A 22979-nucleotide genomic window follows, 5' to 3' on the forward strand; every position below is an offset into this window, starting at 1 on the left:
TGCCCCCTGCAATGGAAGCATGGTGTCTTAACCACTGGACCACCAGGGAAGTCCAACAGTATCTAGATACTTTAGACATTAGAGTTGATTCTGATGAGTTAAGACTTTGGAGCTGTTGGAATGAAGTGAATATATTTTGCATGTGAGAAGACATGCATCTGCAGGGCCACATATTTTGTAATAGCAGCCTGAACTGACAAAGACAGATCATGTTTTCCTTACAGGACCCTGGGTTTGATTTTGCTTGAAAGCCATAGCTTAATTTTAGCCCTGGTTGCCATCTAGAGAGACTAAAAAATTTCAAAATCATCAAGTCCTGACTCCTTATTGTTCAATAATTTATCTCTCTTCTCCCATTTTACTACAAGAAGGAAGACGAAACCAGGCAGCACCTTCTGTTTGGTAACTGCTTTAGTTAGATCACCCAGTTCACTAGGAACATTTTCTCTTTCCACATACTTGCAGATGATACTATTGCTAAACCTTCTGCCACTTCATAACAATGATCCTCTTTCCTTCAGTTTCCAATAACATGTTCCTTACTCCCTTTTGAGCACTCATTGGCAGCATCATCAAAGTCCAGATTCCTACTAAATTTGTTCAAGATAATTTAGGCTATCTCTAACACACTCCTCAAAATCTTTCCTGCTTCTGTCCACTGCCTGGTTCCAAACCACTCCCACATTTTAGGTAGTTGTTATGACAGCACCCCATTTCCAGGCACCAAAATCTGTATTAGTTATCTATGCTGCATGACAAATTGCCCCTAAATTTAGTGCTTTAAAAACACTTATTATCTCACAGTTTCTGTGGGTCAGGAATTTGGACACAGCTTAGCTGGGTGCCCCTGGTACAGAAGGTTGCAATCAAGTTGTTGGCCAAGGCTGCAATCATCTCAGGGTTCAACTAGGTGAGGATTCATTCTAAGCTCACTTATGTGACCACCGGCCAGGCCTCAGGTTCTCACTGACAGTTGGTGAGACATTAGTTCCTTGACATATGGAGCCCTCTATTGGGCAACTATAGTGGGCTGACTAGTATCCCCTCCCCCATTCATGTTCACATGGAACCTCAGAATGTGGAAATAGGGTCTCTGCAGATGTAATTAGTTAGGTTAAGATGAGGTCATACTAAATTTGGGTGGGCCCTAAATCCAATGACTGCTGTCCTCATAAGAAGAGAGAACATAGAGGCACACAGAAAAGGTCATGTGGAGATGGAGGCAGAGATTAGAATAATGTACCTATAAGCCAAGGAATGCCAAGGACTGCTGGAAGACTCCACTCTTCCCTAGAGTCTTCAGAGGGAGCATGGCCCTTATGACACCTGGATTTCAGACTTTTGGCCTCCAGAACTGTAGAGAATTTCTGTTGTTTTAAGCCACCCAGTTTGTGGTAGTTTGTTATGGCAGCCCCAGGAAACTAATAAAGCAGCTCACATTTTTGACCTGCCTTTCCTCAGAGCAAATAAGCAAGAGAATAGGAGAGAGAGGGTACCCAAGATGGAAGCCACAGACTTTTTGCAACCTAATCTCAGACATGCCATCCCATCATTAGAACCAAGTCACTCGATCAGCCCACGAGCAGGGTGAGGGGATTAAACAAGATCATGAATACCCAGAGGTGGGCATCATTGAAGGCTATCTTAGGCTATCTGCTACCTCCCCAGCAAAAAAATGGAAAAAATGGAGGAAACCTCTCCTTCCTCAGGGCTCTGCCTTCTCCATTCCTTGATTCCTTCAACAAATATTTATTAAACACCTACAGTGGGCCAGCTGTTGGGGATGTGACCAATAATACAGACAAGGTTCTTTCCCTTGAGAGTATTTAGTCTAGTGTGGGAGAGAACACTAAAGAAAAAAAGCAAGTGGATATATAAATTAAAATTGTGATAAGTACAACGAAGTAAATTATGAGGTAATAGGAATATCTGATTTAGATTGAACCAAGGGTCAGGCCTACTCTTTCTGATAAAATAGTATTTCGAATGTGGTTGAAGACTGTGTAGAAATTGGGCTGTGTGTGTGTGTTGGGTGGGGAGAGTAAGTCTCTAGATAGATAGTAATGTGCAGATAACAGCCAATAAGTTTAACTGCCAGACTCAGAACATTTAAGGCAGGGATTTCATCTCTGCATCTCTACTATGTAGCACAGTGCCCGGCACAGAGAGGCACTTGATAAATTCTTAATGAATGAATGAATCCAAGGTACCTTCTATTTCCTAACTGTTATAGATAATGTCAATTCAAGTCATTTTGAAGTTTTCTTCCAAAGTTCACTGCTGGATCACTGTTCTTATTTGTATTAGGTAGCATAAACAAAGCTGCTATAATAAAAAGACGTAAATAGATAAAAGCTCAACACAAGAGGTTTTTTTTTTTTTTTCCTCATGTAACAATGCTGAGTGGGTGTTTAGGTCAACAGGGCAGAGTTCTCCTCCACCCAGGTATCTTCCATCTTAAAGCCTTGCCTTCTCCAGAACCTGGTCATCATCTTCCAGCTGGCAGAGTAAGTAACAGCATCTGTTGACAGATTTTCTGGTCCAGGCCTGGATATGTGCACATCCCTTCTGCTCACTTTCCACTGGGGGAGAGCATAGGCATATGGCCACTTTAAGGGGGTTGAGGAATGTACTGTAGGTGTATGGCCAACAAAGAGAACAACTAAATAAGTCAAATACTTGACTTATTCTCTGGTACATTACTCAAGAACCTCAAATTAACCAGATAAAAAAGAACTCTGGATTCCCTGCTTTCACTCTCATCTGAGTCTTTCATTCACTGAATGGCACCACCATCCATGCAAGTTGCTTAAGGCAGTCTCCTGGAAGTTATTCTTGATTTGTTTTTGTTTTTTTGGCCGTGCTACGTGGGATGTGGGATCTTAGTTCTCCACCAGAGATCGAACCCATGACCCCTGCAGTGGAAGTGCAGAGTCTTAACCACTGGACCGCCAGGGAAGTCCCCTTGATTTGTTTCTTATTTTCATCTTCCACGTGGAGTCCTTCAGGAAGCCCTTTCAACTCTACCTCCAAAACATATCATAAACCCATCTATTCTATCTTTACTGCCACTTTCTTAGTTCAAGCTTCATAATAATCTGGGTTATTCCAAAAGCATTTTAATAACTTTCCATGTCTCCACTTTCGCTTGCCAATATTTCATTCTCCATACAGCAGAGTCTTATCTTTTAAAACATAAATTTGATCATATCACTCTTTAGTTTAAAACCTTCCAGTGGCTTAGAATAAAACCCAAAGTTCTCACCATGACCCCTAAGGGTGTATATGATACAACCTCTGCCTACCTCTCCAACCTCATCCTTTATCACTCTCTGCTACTCACCCTGCTCCAGCTACAATGATCTTGCTGCTCCTTGACCACATTTACCTTACTTCCACTTTAAGACTTTTGCACTTGCTGTTCCATCTGCTCAGAAATCCCCTTGGATTTCCAATAGACAGTTCCTTCTCATTAGAGGTCTCAGCTTCAAGGTTACGGCCTGGGAGACCTTCCCTGATTATCTACTTGGAAAAAGCCCCCACACCGTTATTCTCTTACCTCAGCATCCTATTTATTTGCTTTTTAGTATCCACAAACTCTGTTTTTCCCTCTTTATTTTCTGCTTCCCTTTACTGAAAATAAGATCTATGAGCAGGTACTGTGTCTTTTTTCTACTGTTTCCCCAGGGTCGAGTAGGCGTGGCACACAGCTGTGCTCAGTAAATAAGTGAATGAATGAAGAGGCATCAAGAGGTAATTAACCAAAAGCTCCTGCAAGGTTCTTTGACAGATTGTTGGTGTCGTTTAAGGAGCACAAACCTGGGTTCCGCTTCGGACTTAACCACTTCTCAGCTGTGCGCAAATGAGTGCCGCTCTCTGAGGCCCTCAGTTGCCGCATCCGTTAACAGGAAATAAGCACAAACTTACCTGAAAAGGCCAAATGCCTACTTTATAAAGGAGAAAGGAACTAAGAGAAGAAAAGGGCTTCACGTAAAATAAACGCTCCGTATATATAACTTATTATATATAATTGTTTTTACCGTAGGACCCGCCCGTGGCCTCAGTTTCCTCTTCTCTCTCACTAGTCGATATCCCCGGCTCCTTCCGCAGGGTGTTTCTGGCGCCACAAATCTCGTCCGCGCCGCTAAGAGAAAAGAGAAACGCTCCCGCAGCCACTAGAGTCCGGCGCTGAGGCCCAACAGCCCCGCCCCGCGAGCCTGAACCTTTTACGTCATCAACTCGGCGCCAGCGCTGCGGAGGGCCCGGGGGCCTATCCTGGGTGTGGCGCCACCTTGGGGAGGCCTTGGCGGACGCCTGCAAGTCAACTGCTTGGTTCGGGGGCGGCTCGGAAACCGCAGCTGACCGTGACGAGGGGCGCGTGGAGCCGTGGGGACACGAAGTCGGGCGTCAGGAGAGGCGGCCCGGAGCTCAGGCGGGGCACAGCGCCGGCAAGCGGGCGCCTGGCGGGGCTGCCCGGCGCGGGTGTCCCGGCGATGTGTGGCGCTGAAGCGGCAGCGGGAGCAGCGGCGGCGGGCTCGGCCTCGGCTTCGCGGCGGTGCCGGCGGCGGAGGCGGAGGCGCAGGCTCCTACTCAGGACCTGGCGAGCCCGGGCCTAAGCGGCGGCCCCGCGAGGCCCCAGCACATCGCCCCGGGTCGGGGCCTTCGCCGCCTCGCCCTGCCCCGGGAGCCTGCCTCCCCGGCCGGGGATGAGGCCGGGAGGCGGCCGCGCGGGGCCCAGCACAAAGGCTTGTTCCCGGGGGCCGCTGCCGCCGCCGCCCCCAGCCTAGAGCCGCCCGCCGAGGCCGAGCCGGCGCCGGGGCCGTCATCCCCGCAGGTCCCTGGGGGCGGCTGCTGCCCGTCTCCCCGAGACCCAGGGCCCCGAGCGCTGAGCCCCTTGTTCCTTCGGCTGCGGCGGGATCCGGCAGCTGCGCAGCCTCCGCTGCTCCCGGCCGTGCGGGCCCCGCGGAGCATGTGGGAGGAGAGCGACATGGAGAAAGCCATCAAGGTAAGGGGGAGATGCCCCCTTCCTCCCCGCTTTGTCTCTGTGACATTCCTCTCGGCTCCAACCTCAGAAAGCGGAGAGAACTTGGAGCAACTCCCGGGTTTCGGGTTTCACTGGGTTCCGTGGACTGCGTTTTACAGCACTGGGGCGAAGGGTTTGTGTGTGTAGGGAGGGACATCCGACTCTCTCCGACTTACCTGCTTAAAGCAGGGATATGATTCCCCGCTTCGCTAGAATGGAAGGTGAGTGGCGTGGAGATACTTGATGTGAGTAGGACGGAGGGGGCCCCACTACTGTTTTCGATCATTCCCCAAGTGCCATTAGCATTTGCTTTCAGATGATCTGCTGCAACACCACTTGGAGAGCTGGACCTTACCCATCGCTCCAGATTTGTTTTAAATCTGCTGCTGCGGAAGGAGGTGATCGCCTTCTTACAAGACCTGTCCTTTGGCAAATAAGTTGTTCTCACTTTTCCGTGTGGTCCCTCCCCTATTCCTGTTTCCTTTTCCTTCTCCTCCTAGGTAGCGCTAAATTTATTTAGAAGGAGCTAATGGTGTCCTGTAAGTTACTGCTCTGTTAACCAAAAGAAAAGCAAATATGTGTGTTCCAAAGTGACCCAAATAAAATGACACATTTTTTAAAACCTGCTTTTTACTCTTTTTTAAACAGGCAGACACTGAGGCATTCAGTCACAGGAGTCAAAGTTATTATTTAGCTGTACTTAGGAAATTAGGTTCTTATGTGAATTGAACACTGAATCTTAAAGTTTGATATGTATTATTTACTTATTTTACAGTATTAGGTGAACTCTGTGCATTTAAGAATTTCATTTTCCCTTGAGGGACAGGCAACTTGGGGTTATTTTCCCCATCAAGACACAATCACTACAGTCAATAACGAATTAATAACTTACACATCTAACAATTTTGGGGGTGGTAAAGTTTATAGAAGTCATCAGTCACTTCAAAGAAAATTCACCATTTAAACGAGGCATCAAAACAGAACATACACATTAAGGAAGATCAAACTTTAAATAATAGAAATAAAGGTTCTAAAAGACTACTTTGATAGATACATTTTTTTTCTTTTGGTTTGGATTTTATTGGTATAGCGTCGTGAATTGCCTAAAGTTATATGATTGGGTTGTGAATCAAAATATATTTGGCAGATTTTTAAATACAAGAAGTATTATCTGCTTTGTGCCAGGTGCAGTCTTAGGCACTTGTGGTGCAAAGCCAGACTCCTAGATGTCCCTCTTTCATAGAGCTTCTATCTAGATGGTGGAGTTAGGTAATAAACATTGCCAGGTGATATAATTAAGTATTAAAAAGTGGGGAGTACTATGTTAGGAAGGGTAGGCAGGGAAGGCTTTCCTGAGGAGGTGACATTTGCATAGAGCTTTGAAGGGAATGAGGGAACAAACCTCCACTGTCTTGGGGAAGAATATTATAGGCAGTGGGAACAGCAGGTACAAAGGCCCTGAGATAGGTGTGGGTCTCGTGTGACCCAGGAACAACAAGGTGGCTGGAATACAGTGGGTCAGTATAGATTATGTTAGAGATAGGTGATGGGAAGCCACAGTATACACAGGGCCTTGTAGGCCATCGTAGGAACTTTGGCTTTGACCCTGAGTAGAAGGGGAAATCTCAGAGAGTTTTGAGCAGAACAGGGACATAGTTCTAGTGGGCAAATGTATAAACGGGGAAGCAGTGTTACTGAGTGGTTGTTATAGTTTCTCCAGGTTGACTGATGAGTTGAAATTCAGCCTGGCCATTCATTTAACTGTGTCCTTGAATAAGTCACTTTACTTCTTTGTCACTTAGTTTCCTCATCCATAGGAAGAGGATAAAAGAATCTCCTCAGCTTAGGGTTTTTTTGAGAATTTAATAAGCACATGTATCTAAATGTGCTTACAGTACCTAACATTTAGTAAGAACTCAATGGATATTAGCTCATAGCAACCTAAGAATGGTTTAGAAAGAGTTGGGGTTTTCTTCAGTCGGTCACTATTGTCCAACTTAGTTTTCTTAAAACTTTTTAGCTTTTCTTCATGTACTTACTAATAGGTCATTGGTGAATCTTGCGACTAATTTGGGTGTGTCCAACCAATACAAATTAGTGGAGTTGAAAATATCTGATCTAACAACCAGTACTGATGAGGATATATTCCCTTGGCAGCAAGCCAGCATCACATCAAATAAAACTTTTGGTCTGTGGCATTGTGTTGTATTCATTGTTTTGCTTTTTTGAGGCTGTCCCTCATTTGGTAAGAACTGAGACCTCTGGAGTTCAGCTGGAAAAGCTATTTCCCTGGGTTCTAACCACAACATTTAAACTTCTGCTGCCTGATTACCTGAGAGTGGGTGGATTGGACTTTAAGATCTCATCCTATTACTCTTCAAGGTATTAGGATAAGGCCAACTGTCTACAACCATAGACTCTGTCTTCTCATTTCTGTCTCTGCTGCCATAGGCCATGACTTCACTGCTCCCAAGTCACTTAGCTAAACCTAGATAATGAGCATTTTGGGATTAGAGATTGCCTTACATATTTGTTTTCTGTTGTATATGGCAGAGTTTTTAATACTTTATGAACTTAATGAAAATTCATTTTCTTAGTTTTAAAAACATTTTAAAAATTGCAGTTATAAAATTCGCCCAAGGTAAGTGTATAATTCAGTAATTTTTAGTGAGTTTATAGAGCTGTGCATCTGTCTTCACAATCCAGTTTTAGAATTTTTCTATCTCGCCTCCGTCTCCCCCACCCCACCCCTGTCCCTGGAAAGTTCCTTCTGCCTCATTGTAGTCAGCCTCTACTGTGACTCCCCACCCCAGACAACTGCTGATCTGCTTTCTGTCACTATTCTTTTGTCTTCTCTAGAAATTCCAAATAATCAAAATTATATAATATGTAGTCTTACGTGTTTGGCTTCTTTTACTTATACTTTTGAGGTTCATCCATGTTAGTGCATGCATTAGTAGTTCACTCCTTTTTATTGTTGAGGAATGTTTTTATTGTTTATCCCTTGTTGATGGACATTTAGATTGTTTCCAGTTTTTAGCTATTATGAATAAAATGATAAATAAAACTTGTCCATACAAGTTTTTGTGTGAACGTATGTTTCATTTTCTTCTGGGTAAATACCTACGTGTGGAATTATTGGGTAGTACAGTAAGTTTATGCTTAACTTTTTAAGAAATGGCAAAACTTTTCCAAAATGGAATTGTTCCAAGACCATTTGTTCAAAACACTGTCTTTTTGCTTGTTGAATTACCTTTGTTGAAAATCAGTTGATCATAAATGTGTAAGTTTATTTTTGGATTCTCTTTTTTTCTTCTTTTCCTTTTTTCTTTTTTTTGTGTTTGTTTGTTTGTTTGTTTGATTCTCTTTTCTGTTTCATTGATCCATATAACTATCCTTATGCCAGTGCCACACTGATTTGATTACTGAAGCTTTATGGTAAGTTTTCAAATTGGGTAGCATGAGAACCAACTTGGTTTTTCTTTTTCAAAATTAAGCTGGCAGGACTTCCCTGGTGGTCCAGCGGTAAAGAATCTGCCTTACAATGCAGGGGACGCGGGTTCTATCCCTGGTCAGGGAACTAAGATCCCACATGCCGTGGGGCAACTAAGGCTGCACGCCACAACTACTGAGCTTGCACGCCTTAGCTAGAGAGCCTGTGTGGCCACAGAGCCCACGTGCCCTGGAGCCTGTGCGCCACAACTAGAGAAGAAAAAACCTGCCCGCTGCAACTAGAGAGAAGCCCGTGAGCTGTAACAAAAGATCCCACGTGCCGCAGCTAAGACCCAACGCAGCCAAAAATAAATAAAATAAATAAATCTCAAAAAACAAACAAACCCCAAGAAACCTAGGAAACTGAAGGTTTCTCTATATATAAAAAAATTAAGTTGGTTATTTAAGTTCTTTGTATTTCCAAATAAATTTTAGAATCAGCTTGTCAACTTCTACCAAGAAAAGTGTGCTGGGATTTTGATGGGGGATTCCATAGAATCTGTTGGTCAGTTTGAGGACAGTTGCCATCTTAACAATACTGTCTACTAGGCCAAGAACATGGTATAACTCTCCATTTTTTTCTGGGCTTTCCCCTATTTATCAGTGTGTCTGAGTCTTTAGTGTATAGATCTTCTCTTGATAAATTTATTCCTAAATATTTTATTCTTTATGATGCTATCAAGGGTGGAATTGTTTTTAAAAATAAATTTATTTATTTAGTTATGGCTGCATTGGGTCTTCGTTGCTGCGCGCGGGTTTTTCTCTAGTTGCGGCGGGGCTTCTCACTGCGGTGGCTTCTCCTGTTGCAGAGCATGGGCTCTAGGTGTGTGGGCTTCAGTAGTTGTGGTGCACGGGCTCAGTAGTTGTGGCTTGCAGGCTCAGGAGTTGTGGCACACAGGCTTAGTTGCCTCGCAGCATGTGGGATCTTCCCGGATCCCCTGCATTGGCAGGTGGGTTCTTAACCACTGTGCTACCAGGGAAGCCCCCATTTCTAATGTTAATAACTTGTGTTTTTTCTCTCTTTCTCAGTCAGTCTAGCTAAAGGTTTGTTAATTTTGTTGACCTTTCAAAGAATCAGCTTTTGGTTTTCATTTATTTTTCTCTATTTTCTGTTTTCTACTTTATTGATTTCTGCTCTACTTTTTAATATTTCTGCTTGCTTTGGGTATAGTTTGTTCTTTAGTTTTTCAAGGTAGAAGCTTAGATTATTGATTTGTGATCTTCCTTTGTTATAGAGGTGTTGATAGCTAAAGCAGTGTTTAGTGTTTTCATCTAAATGCTGCTTTAGCTGCAGCTCATACATTTTAGCTTATTGCGTTTTCATTTTCCTTCAGATCAAAATATTTTCTAATTTCCCTTATTATTTCTTCTTCATTGGTTATTTAGAAGCATGTTACTTAGTTTCTATATATTTTTAAATTTCCCAAATTTTCTTCTGTTGATTTATAGCTTAATTCCATTATTGTTGGAGAACTTTACATAATTTTAATTTTCAGAAGTTTATTGAGACTTATGACCTAGCATGTGGTTTATCCTGGAGGATATTCCGTGTGCACTTAGGAAGAATATATATTCCCCTGTTGTTGAATGGAGTGTTTTATAGATGTCAGGTCAGGTTCATTGATAGTGTTGTTTTCTACATTCTTGCTGATTTTCTGTCTAGTTTATCTGTTATTGAGAGTGGAGGTTTTGAAATCGCCAACTATTATTTTTGTTTTTCTTTTCAATAATTATTTATTTATTTGGTTGCACCAGGTCTTAGTTGCAGCAGGGGGGCTCCTTTAGTTATGGCACTTGCGCTCCTTAGTTTTGGCGTGCCTGTGGGATCTAGTTCCCTGACCAGGGATTGAACCTGGGCCCCCTGCATTGGGAGTGCGGAGTCTTAACCACTGCACCACCAGGGAAGCCCTTGAATTGATCTTATCATTATAAAAAGTTCCTCTCTTTCTCTATTAACATCTTCTGTTTTAAAGTCTGTTTTATCTGTTGTCAGGTATAGCTACTCCAGCTTTCTTTTGGTTACTTGTGGTATATTTTTTTCCATTCTTTTTTTTTTTTTCATTTTTTTAGTAAAGCATACATAGCATGAAATTTACCATCTTAACCATTTTTACCTGTATAGTTCAGTGGTATTAAATATACTCATAATGTTGGGCAACCATTACCACTATTCTACTCCATAACTCTTTTCATCTTATAAAACTGAAACTCTACCCAGTAAGCAGTAATTCCCCATTGCCTCCTTTCCCCCAGTCCCTAGCAACTGCCATTCTACTTTCTGTCTATGATTTTGACTACTCTGAATACTTCATATAAGTAGAAGCATACAGAATTTGTCTTTTTGTGAATGGCTTATTTCACTTAGCATAATGTCCTCAAGGTTCATTCGTGTTGTGGCATATTGCAGAATTTCCTTCCTTTTTAAGGGTGAATAACATTCCATTGTATGTATAGCCCACATTTTGCTTATCTGTTCATCCATCAGTGGGCACTCAGGTTGCTTGCATGTATTAGCTATTGTAAATAATGCTACTTTGAACATGGACATACAAATATCTCTTCAGGATCCTGCTTTCAACTCTTTTGGGTTTATACCCAGAAGTAGAATTATTGGATCATATAGTCATTCTATTTTTAAGTTTCTGAGGAACCACCATACCATATTCCACAGCAGCTGTACTATTTTACGTTCCCACCAATAGTGCACAGGGGTTCCAGTTTTCTCCACATTCTCTCCAATACTTGTTCTTTTCTGTTTTGTTGTTGTTGTTGTTTTTAATAGTGGCCATCCTAATGGGTTTGAGGTAGTATCTCATTGTAGTTTTGATTTGCATTCCCCTAATGATTAGTGACATTGAGCATTTTTCATGTGCTCTAGGCCATTCATGTATCTTCTTTGGAGAAATGTCTGTTTGAGTCCTTGGCCCATTTTTTGAATTGGGTTGTTTGGGGGGTTTTTTGTTGTGTTTTAGGAGTTCTCTACATATTCTGCATATTAATCCCTTATCAGATATATGATTTGCAAATATTTTCTCCAATTTTGTGGGTTGCCTTTGTTACACTGTTAATAGTGTTTTTTGTTTGTTTGTTTGTTTGTTTGTTTTGCGGTATGAGGGCCTCTCACTGTTGTGGCCTCTCCCATTGCAGAGCACAGGCTCCGGATGCGCAGGCTCAGCAGCCATGACTCACGGGCCCAGCCGCTCTGCAGCATGTGGGACCTTCCCGGGCTGGGGCACGAACCCGTGTCCCCTGCATCGGCAGGCGGACTCTCAACCACTGCGCCACCAGGGAAGCCCCTAATAGTGTTTTTTGATGCACAAAATTTTAAATTTTCATAACATCCATTTTGTCTATTCTTTTGTGCCTGTTCCTCTGGGGTTTTTTTAAAATTTAATTTAACTTTTTTATACAGTAGGTTCTTATTAGTCATCCATTTTATACATATTGGTATATACATGTCAATCCCAATCTCCCAATTCATCCCACCTCCACCCCACCCCCCACTTTCCTCTCTTGGTGTCCATATGTTTGTTCTCTACATCTGGGTCTCTATTTCTGCCTTGCAAACTGGTTCATCTGTACCATTTTTCTAGATTCCACATATATGTGTTAATATACGATACTTGCTTTTCTTTCTGACTTACTTCACTTTGTATGACAGTCTCTAAGTCCATCCACGTCTCTACCAGTGACCCAGTTTCACTCCTTTTTATGGCTGAGTAATATTCCATCGTATATATGTACCACATCCTCTTTATGCATTCATCTGTTGATGGGCATTTCAGTTGCTTCCATGACCTGGCTATTGTAAATAGTGCTGCAATGAACACTGGGGTGCATGTGTCTTTTTTTTTTTTTTTTTTTGTGGTACGCAGGCCTCTCACTGTTGTGGCCTCTCCCATTGCGGAGCACAGGCTCTGGATGCGCAGGCTCAGCGGCCATGGCTCACGGGCCCAGCCGCTCCACGGCATGTGGATCTTCCCGGACTGGGGCATGAACCCGTGTCCCCTGCATCAGCAGGTGGACTCTCAACCAGTGCGCCACCAGGGAAGCCCCTATACGTGGATTTTTGACTGTGCCAGTGCCAGCACCCCTAACCCCCTATCTTGTTCAAGGGTCAACTGTACTTCATTCCATGAGTCTATATCCTTATTTAAGACAGTGTATAGATTAAAATATATATATATATTTATTTATTTGGTTGTGCTGGGTCTTAGTTGCGCCAGGTGGGCTCCTTAATTGTGACTTGAGGGCTCCTTAGTTGTAGCTCGCCTGCTCCTTAGTTGCAGCACGTGGGCTCCTTTGTTGTGGCTTGTGAACTCTTAGTTGTGGCATGCATGTGGGATCTAGTTCCCTGACCAGGGATAGAACCCAGGCCCCCTGCATTGGGAGCACGGAGTCTTAACCACTGTGCCACTGGGGAAGTCCCAGTGTATAGATTTCTTTAGCAGAACCCAGTCAATGTATTTGTCATTGATACATTTGAGGTAGTCCATAATTTTCTTCAATAAAGTGTCTTAATTGACCCATGCCTTTTTACCTTCTCTTTGCCATTAAAATATGTGAGAAAATATGCCATCTACACATAGAAGAGTCAGCTGATGTGAGAATGTTACTTCTTTTGCCCAGCTGGGCTTAGTGAAGTCTTAGAACTGGTTAGTGTTTATGGCACCATCAACAAATGTGCAAGAATTAAACCTGGTAAAGAGGACAACAGACGTAAGAAAAATAGGGTTCAGAGATCAGGGCTGTAGAGAGATCTGGTAGTGCTTCTCTTACCTTCTGCAAAGCCAAGTGTCAAAACTTCAGTCAGAGCCTCTATAATTTGAACTTTCTTGGCTGTCCATTAGGTAGAGTACCATCTTAATAAGCACCAGTGCAGTGAAGAATTTGGTCTAATACTATTTTTACATCCCAGGAACTGGACATATGAATAGTCCTTTGATCTGACTGTAACAAATAATTCCGTAGAATGAATCTGTCTTTTCCATTGAGTCTCCAGTGAGTGTATGTCTTCATTAGAGGCCTGGCAAATTTTACTCTACCATGAAGCATAGACTATGCTCCAATTCTTTCTTTCCCAATTCTGTCTTCCTCTCTGTCTTCTCAAATACTTCTGAATCCGGCAGGATAGGCAGTGGAAACATGAAGGAGGTAGACAGGTTAAATGGGTAGGTTTGAATTCTGTTTAGGAGATGGTGAGTGGAGACCTGGGACCTCCCTAATTGGGCAGGATTCATTCCTAATCCTCATGCAGGGGCCTGGGCAGTTACCCCTGATAGCTGGGGATGATGCCAAAGATGAATGATGCTGGGGAAGAGGCCAAAGCCATAGTTTCTAGTCTTATCAGTGCCTATAACTCACTGTGTGACTTTGACAAGCTCCTTAACCCTGATATACAGTTTTTCAGAAGAGAGTTTGTGTAATGATTTTGCTAGTCTCTCGCAAATCAATGTCCTTCCATCACCTGGTTTTAGTCCACCTTTCTAGTCATTCATTCCATAGTTATTGAGCATTTACTATATGATGGGAACCTTTATCAAGAACTGGCAGCAGGAAGGTGTGGAGATGAAGGCTATTCTAAACTTGTTTTATACACTTACATATTCATTGGACAGAAGCTCTATTTTCATCTCTGAACTTATCCTGGTGTCTGGCACTTACTAACTGCTCATTGAGTTTGTGTTTCATGGACAAATATTCTGTTCCTATACCTGGGAATCAAGATTCTGTTGCTAATTATAATCTATCAGATTTTCATTGCAACAAAACAATTTGATAGTCTTATGAGTTTTGGCCTAATTTCTCCAGGTCTGTAGTCAGTTTTCTTTTCTACCCGTGGAACCCTGAAAAATGAATTTTAGCCTACCACAGTTTAAGTGTATGGCTTTCTTGCCTAAAAACATATGGCAACAGAAGTTTAATATTTGATGACTACACAGTAATTCCATAAAAACTTTAATTAAACTGTAGAGGCTCTATCTGGAACTATTGAAAGCTATTGGAATCTATTAAAACTGTGAAGAATATAGTTATACAGTGAACGTGACAATATCTTTGTACTCAAAATAGCACTTGAAAACTAGATAAATGTACTACAATATTTATTACTATTTTATTTGAACTTTTAAGTTTTAATTTATTCAGTTATTCCAATTTGATCTTGTTCAAGGATATAGACCTCTATATCATAGCAGCATATATCAGACCAATCTTTCTAGAATCTCAGAAAATATACTTGACCATTTGGCAAATAAGTACTTAGTAGTGAAACATTTTGAAAGAATATCTTCTTCCCACACTCAAAAAAAAAAAAACACGAGTATTTACTCACATGGACCTTGCAGATGAGCTGAAGAATTTCTTTTTATCCTAAAGTTTGCCTTCTCTTGTTGGAAAGCAATGCCTAGCATGGTCCTGTAGGCGAAATGTGTAATTATAAAGCCCTACACAAAGCTCTACTTATCAGCTTCTTTCAGAAGCTGAGATGTTGAGCATTAAGGTTTTCTGTTGTCCCACCTCTACTTAACTATTCAGCTTTTTAACTGGAGAATCATTCTCTGCCTCCTCCATTTTTATTTTAATAGGAAACCTCCATTTTAGAGGAATACAATATCAATTGGACTCAGAAGCTGGGAGCTGGAATTAGTGGTCCAGTTAGGTAAGAGACCCATGTGCAAACTATGACACAATTGTTCTCAAGAGGACCTGTTCGAAATACATCTTAAGTTAGAAGCATTAGGTTTGCCAGATTTGTGAAACAGCCTTAATTTAACAAGCAGAGGTATTTATGATAGGCTTTTTCTCATCCATTTAGAAATATATTTAAGTGACGAAGTCACATGATCTGTAACAGAATCATTTAAGATGTTGATACCATGGAGCCACTGTATCAGTCACTTGTAGCCAGCAGAGGCCATTTTGTCTTTCTTGGCCAGCATCAAGTTGATTTCACATGTCTAAGGCCTGTGAAGGGTGGGCGAGATGCATTTCTGCCTTTCCATCTGCTAGACATGGGGGCAAGTTTGTTCTGATGCGCCTGGATATATTTTTGATTAGAAGCACAGTTCTCAAAGAATAGCTTGCTAAATTAGTTTTCACTGTAACTTAGATAATTTCTGATTGAACTTTTTTCTCCAAATCTAGAGTCTGTGTGAAGAAATCTACCCAAGAACGGTTTGCACTGAAAATTCTTTTTGATCGTCCAAAAGCTAGAAATGAGGTATGGTCCTTTATTGCCTTGATTTGCCTAAATATTTGAAGTGCCTAAGAATTATTCTTTTTACAAGTAAGGCAGCTTCATGGAGAGAATACAGAGATTCACAAAGAATTTTATGTTCATACTTACTCTCTTTATATTCATACTTTTTGCTATTCCATGTTATCATTATAAAGCAGTTCTTCATCCATCAATACCAAAAGCTGTTAGTGAAGTCTTGCTTCCTTTCAAACCACCTTTTGTTCTTTTTCAATTAATGCGATTCTTATACCCCAAAATACTCAGGTTTACTTCAGCTTTTGCTTATTGGAAAAGGTCTTTAAAGAGTGGAGATAAAATATTATGAGGAAGGTTCTAGTGAATAGTGTATTGAAAAGGTGTTGCAGGAGAACTCTGAGGATGTATTTCTAGTTTTTAATAATAGGCATTTGTTTAAAATTATTTGGATGTGGTGATGACATGTTAATAATATGCAATGAAGGACTTATTCTTTTGCTTAGAGATATATGAATAATTTCTGAAATAAGATGTATTATTTACCAAATTTTTCATTTGCTAATAGATAGGACAGTAGAAGTAAATAAACCTGTTGGTGAGGTTTTTTTCATGGAAAGAGCATTAAGGAGGTAATCTGTGTATGAAAACACTTTTTTTTTTACATCATTCCAGGTGATAAGGTTTTTTACTGTAATAGGCTCATCCACAGGCCTAGTGTGGTCAGTTTTGGGGGGAAAGTTTGGAGAGAAAATGTTGGCATCCCCTATGTACAGAAACATTTCCTCTGTTCTTCTTTAAGGTACGTCTGCACATGATGTGTGCCACACACCCAAATATAGTTCAAATCATTGAAGTGTTTGCTAACAGTGTACAGTTTCCTCATGAGTCCAGCCCCAGGTAAGACTACACAGGGTCATTATCACATGACCACCTCTCCATATGTAAGCCAAGGTGTAGTGGGGTCTTCTTTTCTTTTGTGCCCTCTTTCTCTCCCTTCCCTTCCCTCCCTGCCTGCCTCCCTCCCTTCCTCTTTCTTTTTCTTCTCTCCTTTACTTTTTAATTTGGAAATTTTCAAACATTTGTAAAAGAATCATGTAATGAATCCTTAAGTACCCATCACCCAGCCTCAACAGTTATCAACTCATTGCCAGCCGTGCTTCATCTATACCCTACCCACTCTCCTGCCCGCCCCCCCCCCCCCGCCCCCGCCGAGTAATGTGGAATTAAAACAGATTCTATTTCAAATTAGCAAAAGGAGACCAAATATTATTCTAGGCAATGTCTTAGAAGTTGATATGGCAAAAAGCCCTTATTGCTGAATCTGACATTCCTTTTAAAGGAAGAAATCAACATCATTCTTTTAGCCTCCAAATGTTTGGCAAGCTCATTGGGTGTCATTCTAAATCTTTTCCAGGGAATTCAAAGTTAAATAAGGTATGGTTTCTATTGAAGGGACTATTATTCTAGCAGTGTGATAGGTACCAAGGAGAGGCATGCATAAAATATTTTGAGCTTACAAAGGAGGAGAGCTGCCCTCTGTAGGCTAGGGAGGCGAGGTGTCTCAGAGCAGTTACGTGGGGGCGAGGACTTGAAGGGGGTGAGTAGGAGTTTTCCAGATGGAAAAAGATGGAATTTGTAAAGAAGAATGGGAAATCAAATGATTATTTCTTAAAATTGTGCTCTGTTGGTGAAAGCATTTGGATGGAAGCTGGAAGCATTTATATCAAAGAGTGGTAACCAAAATTCGGATTTTTTTTTTCACAACATGAGAATTTTTGCTTTTATTTAGTAGCTGTGTAACCCTATCTGGCTATCTTGCTGGGCATGCTGTGCGTTGTATGGAAAACTAGTGGAGTGGGGGCAGGGAGTAGAGAGGGGGAGACACACACACACACACACACACACACACACACACACACACACGAGAGTGAATAACCAAGACAGCCCAACTGAATGACTTGATATTCATGTCCTATACAAAGTCGTATTCTGTTTTCGATACACTTTCAGTGTAGCTTCCCTAAAATGTATATACAAGTTAAGTACAGAATCTTCAAAAGGATCATTGTCTTCAAAACTAATTCTTCTGCTTTCTTTTAGCTTCTTAGAAACCTTTAGGTCAGGGATAGTCCTTATTCATATTGTCCAGCTGGTAGTGACAAGGGATCCAACTCAAAGGGGCTTGGTAGGACTAGATTTAGGAAGTAGTAACACTTTGTAGATGAGGTATCTAGGTTAGCTACTTGATGTTTCAGTTTTGTTTTGTTTTGCTTTGTTTTTTAACTTAACAAAATCAAATGCTTTCAAACAGGGCTCGACTCTTAATTGTAATGGAGATGATGGAAGGGGGAGAGCTATTTCACAGAATCAGCCAGCACCGGCACTTTACAGAGAAGCAAGCCAGCCAAGTAACAAAGCAGGCAAGTTAACCCCGGGTACCAATCAAACTGCCAACAGTGTTGGTTAACAAGCACAATTTCATTGAGGGGAATAAAAGAAAGCTTGAAGAAAAGCTCTATTTGATCTCTCATTGCCTGCTTTGTTATGTAATTAGAAAAGATACCTTGACAGGAGGAATGTGACCCCCTTTTATGCTTTGGTGGGGGGAACCTGTATTCTTAAGTGGTTTTCAATTGTTTGCCTATGATAAGATTTAAATAAACTCTGGAAGGAAGGTAATCTTAACTCCTTTTTAGATTGTAGATAATCTTTAGACGTATAGCTTCCAAGCACTGTTATTGGACTTTGAGATAAAATGCTAGTGATACTACCTGAAAGACTGTATGGTGTAAAAATATGTTCTAAGGCAATTACATATAAGATACTTTTTGCTTATGAGTCACCTTTCTCTCATCAGATTTTAATAGTAGTCTAAGGTCTTTGTAATTCTGGGTTATTCCTGGTTTTATGTTCTCTCTATTTTGACATCACATTTTATTGCTAGAGGAATGATGTACGTCACAAACAATACTAGGAATCCAACTGGAAATAACCTCATGAGGAGATGAAAAATCTAAACCCTCAAGGTTTCTCTTCAGGCCAAGCAAGCAAAGCAGAGAGAAGCAGGACACATAGCCCAACTGGTTCTTAATGAAAAAATTCTTCCAAATTTTCTGTGAGCCTCAAGCATTTTTTGATGCCTCCTTTCTGGTAGGGAGGAACTGATATTTGGAATGCCAAGGCAATTCCATACAGAGTGTTAAAGAACAGATAAAATCTGTTCTATTTGATTTTAAAAATTATAGCTTGTATTTTTCAAATATTAGGCCTAAAGGATGAGCTCTGATAATCTTCTGTAAAACCAAACTCCTTTAAATCCACCTAAACAGGCAACATTTTCAACCAGTGGGACGGGCAGATTAGAACATCAGGTGGAAAAATCCATTCAGCTGCTTTCTGTTGTTCTTGAAAGCAGAACTTCAAGTTGGGCTCCCTGAAGAGTGCAGGTTTCCTTTGAGTCAGGCGTTAGTGCCGCTGCCCTGCTAGGGGGAAGCCAGGCCCTCTGAAGACTGCCTGGCCCAGTGTTTGCTTTGCAGTACTTGTCACATCTCAGATTAATGGAAGTGCAAGTATTTCATTTTTCCCATTTCATACAGGATTTAACCATCAGTTGATTATGACAAAGAATTGTTTTACTGTTGTATTTTTTCTTTTTGTTGAACAAAATACAGCTTAATTCATTTCTATTTCTTGATATCTGAAATCTTACTTAATTTCTGCTTTAAAATTGAAAACTGACCACAGTCTTAATTGACTTAGTAAGGATCATTTTTTAACATCCTGAGTTCTCTAAACCAGGGGAATTAAAGAGCTATCTTTTCTAAGATATGGTTGCTCCATTATGTCCTTTCCAGATAGCTTTGGCTCTACAGCACTGTCACTTGTTAAACATCGCACACAGAGACCTCAAGCCTGAAAATCTGCTCTTCAAGGATAACTCTTTGGTGAGATGACTTGCCCTTCTGTATTTTAGTGCTGCTACTCTGAGTATAGTTCAGGAACAGTGTGTAGGTGTGTATATGTTTGGAGTGCTCTGAATCCATGGTGAAGAGGCTTTAGGCCAAAGTGCTGCAAGCAGCTTACTTTTCCCAAATCTGTTTCCTTGCTAGAGGCTCAGAGAAATTGTACCATACCCCTGGCATCGATCACTGTGGATGACACTGATGTGTGTTTGTACATAAGGACTTTAGATTTTGGATATTATTTGGAAGGACTTTGGGAAGGGGCAGGAATCTATATGCTGTTATATGTTACCTTGGAACTTAATGGTTGTGTTTAGTGTTAACCTTCATAAGGTGTGTTTTCCTCTCCAGCCCCAATCCATGCCCCATGCACTGTGTCCCACCAGATAACTTACTCTGGCTATCATGAAGCTGATGTTGAGGGTGAAGCAGCACCCTAGATTGATGAGAGATAATGGGCCAATAGAGTCAGGAAGCATCTTGATTTTAGTGCTGCCTTTACAAGTTATAAAACAGGGATGATTGTGAGTGGGTAGAAATTCCTTACTTCTGTATTACTAAGAACAATTTCTAAATATTAATCATTGTCTCCAGAGCTAAGGACATGCTACTCATAGGTTCAGGTCTCAGCTAGAAACTCCTGAGAGCTTAAGGTAACATGTCTTGCACCTGCATTTTCCTTTAACGTTTTCCAAGAACTGTGGAGCAGTGACTCCCATTTGTTTTATTTCAGGATGCTCCAGTGAAGTTGTGTGACTTTGGATTTGCCAAAATTGACCAAGGTGACTTGATGACACCTCAGTTCACCCCATATTATGTAGCACCTCAGGTAAGCATGTGCTGTTTCTTCCGTAGGATGTGTCACCAAGCTGCCTGTAGACTCACGTTTCTTCCATTCCACAGCATGAGTGGGTATATATTACAAATGGAAGAAGGAGGACTCAGCTTCATAAACCTATAGGCTGCTTAATTTGGTGCAGGCATTTTATTCTTTTAAAAGCAGCCTTATTGAGGTATGATTAATATACAATAAAATACTTCTACATTAAGTATAGTTTGATGAGTTTTGACAAATGGATACTCCTGCATGAACATCACCACAGTCAAGATGCAAAACATTTCCATCACTTCAAAAACTGTCTTGTGTGCCTTTGCAGTCATTCTGCTCCCAACTTAATCCCCTTAATTAAAACCACTGATCTACTTTCTGTCATTATTGGTTAGTTTTGCCTGTTGTAGAATTTCATAAAAATGGAATTCTGTACCTTTTGTGTTTCACTTCTTTGGCTCAGCATGTTTTTCAGATCCATCCATGTTTCTGTATGTATCAGTAATTAGTTCCTTTTTATTGCTAAGTAGTATTCCATCATATGAGCAAGCCACATTTGTTTTTCCATTCACTGACTGATGGCCATTTGGGGTTGTTTCCTATTTTTCACCATTAGGAATAAAGTTGCTAGGAACATTCATTTACGAGTTTTGGGGGACATACCCCTCCCCTTTTGGTAAAATCTTTTTCCAAAATGGTTGTATACACCACTAATGTAATGTAAATGTTCCAGTTTCTTCACATTCTTATCACCAACTTATGTTTGTTAGTGTTTATAATCTTGGTTATTCTGGTAGGTATGTTCGTGTTATTTCGTTATGGATTTAATTATAGCATTTTCCTGATGGCTACTGTTGTTGAATATTTTTTCATGTGTCTACTGGCTGTTCTATTGTGAAATATGGGTACAACATTCTGTTGTGTAGTATGGGTACAAATCTTTTGCTCTTTTTGTGTTGTTTTATAAATGAGATATAAGAATTTTTAAAATTATATTCTGGATACAAGTTCTTTGTCATATATATGTATTAATATTTTACTGCTGCTGTAACAAATTGCCACAAACTTAGTAACTTAAAACAGCACACATTTATTACCTTACAGTTTTGGAGGTCAGAAGTCTGAAATGGTTCAGGATGTCAGCAGGACTGTGTTCCTTTTGGAGGCTCTAGGGGAGAATCCATTCCCTTGCCTTTTCAGCTTCTGAGGCCACCTGCATTCTTTGGCTTGTGGCCCCTTTTTTTTTTTTTTTTTTTTGCGGTACGCGGGCCTCTCACTGCTGTGGCCTCTCCCATTGCGGAGCACAGGCTCCGGACGTGCAGGCTCAGCGGTCATGGCTCACGGGCCCAGCTGCTCCGCGGCACGCGGCATTCCCCCAGACCGGGGCACGAACCCGTATCCCCTGCACTGGCAGGCGGACTCTCAACCACTGCGCCACCAGGGAAGCCCTGACTTGTGGCCTCTTCCTCCATTTTCAAAGACAGCAGTGTAGGTAGCATCTTCCAGTCTCTCTGACTCTGACCAAGGATAATTGGTCAGATTATCCTGGGTAATCCAGGATAATCCCCCATCTCAAGATCCTTAATTTAATCAAATCTTAGAAGTCCCTTTTGCTATGTAAGGTAACATATTCATAGATTCCAGGGATTAGGACAGGACTTCTTTGGGAGGCCATTATCCTGCCTACAACATATGTATTATGAATATTTCTCTCAGTCTGTGGCTTGCATTTCATTTTTTTTTTTGGCCGTGCCACATGGCATGTGGGATCTTAGTTCCCTGATCAGGGATCGAACCCATGCCCCCTGCATTGGAAGCACAGAGTCTTAGCCAATGGACCGCCAGGGAAGTCCCCATCAGTTTTCTTAATGATCTTTTGGATAGTAGAAGTTTTAAATATTGATCAAGTCCAATTCACCAATTTTTTTTCAATGGTTAGTGCTATTTGTTCCTAAGAAGTCTTTCCATATCTATGGAGATGAAGATTTTCTCATGTTTTCTTATTAAAGGTTATAGTTATAGCTTTTACATTTTAGACTGTGATCCATTTGAGGGGTGTGTGTGTGTGTGTGTGTGTGTGTGTAAAGGGTCAAGCTTCTTTTTTTCCCTTATGGATGTCGTTGTTTCCATATCACTTGTTGAAAAGACTATCCTTGCCTCATTGAATTACCTTACAGTTTTGTCAAATTGAATTATTTTGCAGTTTTGTCAAAAATCAGTTGACCATATATGTGTTGGTCTATTCTAGGCTCTATTCTGTTTATTTGATACATATGTCTATATATCATCTGGATCACTGTAGCTTTATATTAAATCTTGACCTATAGTAAGTCTTGACCTCAGATAGTGTAATAAGTCCTTCAAATGTATTCTTTTTCAAAATTGTTTTCACTATTCTGGATCCTTTGCATTTCTCTGTAAATTTTAGAATTCAATTCTCTATGACAGAAAAGCCTC

The 22979-nt window shown here is 41.1% G+C and overlaps 2 protein-coding genes across 2 annotated transcripts in view; one reads left to right on the plus strand and one right to left on the minus strand.

Moving 5' to 3' along the window:
* Nucleotides 1–4590: 4590 nt before the first annotated feature.
* LOC136132484 (putative uncharacterized protein encoded by MAPKAPK5-AS1) lies at nucleotides 4591–5001 on the minus strand. The gene has a single exon (XM_065889406.1). It carries the CDS (start codon nucleotides 4999–5001, stop codon nucleotides 4591–4593), a length of 411 nt encoding a protein of 136 aa, XP_065745478.1.
* MAPKAPK5 (MAPK activated protein kinase 5) overlaps nucleotides 4857–22979 on the plus strand; it is a 37783-nt gene continuing 19660 nt past the window's right edge. Inside the window, exons 1-7 of the mRNA XM_065889405.1 lie at nucleotides 4857–5005; nucleotides 15103–15176; nucleotides 15662–15737; nucleotides 16531–16628; nucleotides 18043–18151; nucleotides 19586–19675; nucleotides 20427–20522. Of these exons, the coding sequence (XP_065745477.1) occupies nucleotides 4970–5005; nucleotides 15103–15176; nucleotides 15662–15737; nucleotides 16531–16628; nucleotides 18043–18151; nucleotides 19586–19675; nucleotides 20427–20522 (579 nt within the window). The 5' untranslated portion in view covers nucleotides 4857–4969. The remainder of the gene's footprint in view (nucleotides 5006–15102; nucleotides 15177–15661; nucleotides 15738–16530; nucleotides 16629–18042; nucleotides 18152–19585; nucleotides 19676–20426; nucleotides 20523–22979) is intronic.

Source organism: Phocoena phocoena, chromosome 13, assembly GCF_963924675.1.
Source record: "Phocoena phocoena chromosome 13, mPhoPho1.1, whole genome shotgun sequence".
NCBI classification, from domain to species: domain Eukaryota; kingdom Metazoa; phylum Chordata; class Mammalia; order Artiodactyla; family Phocoenidae; genus Phocoena; species Phocoena phocoena.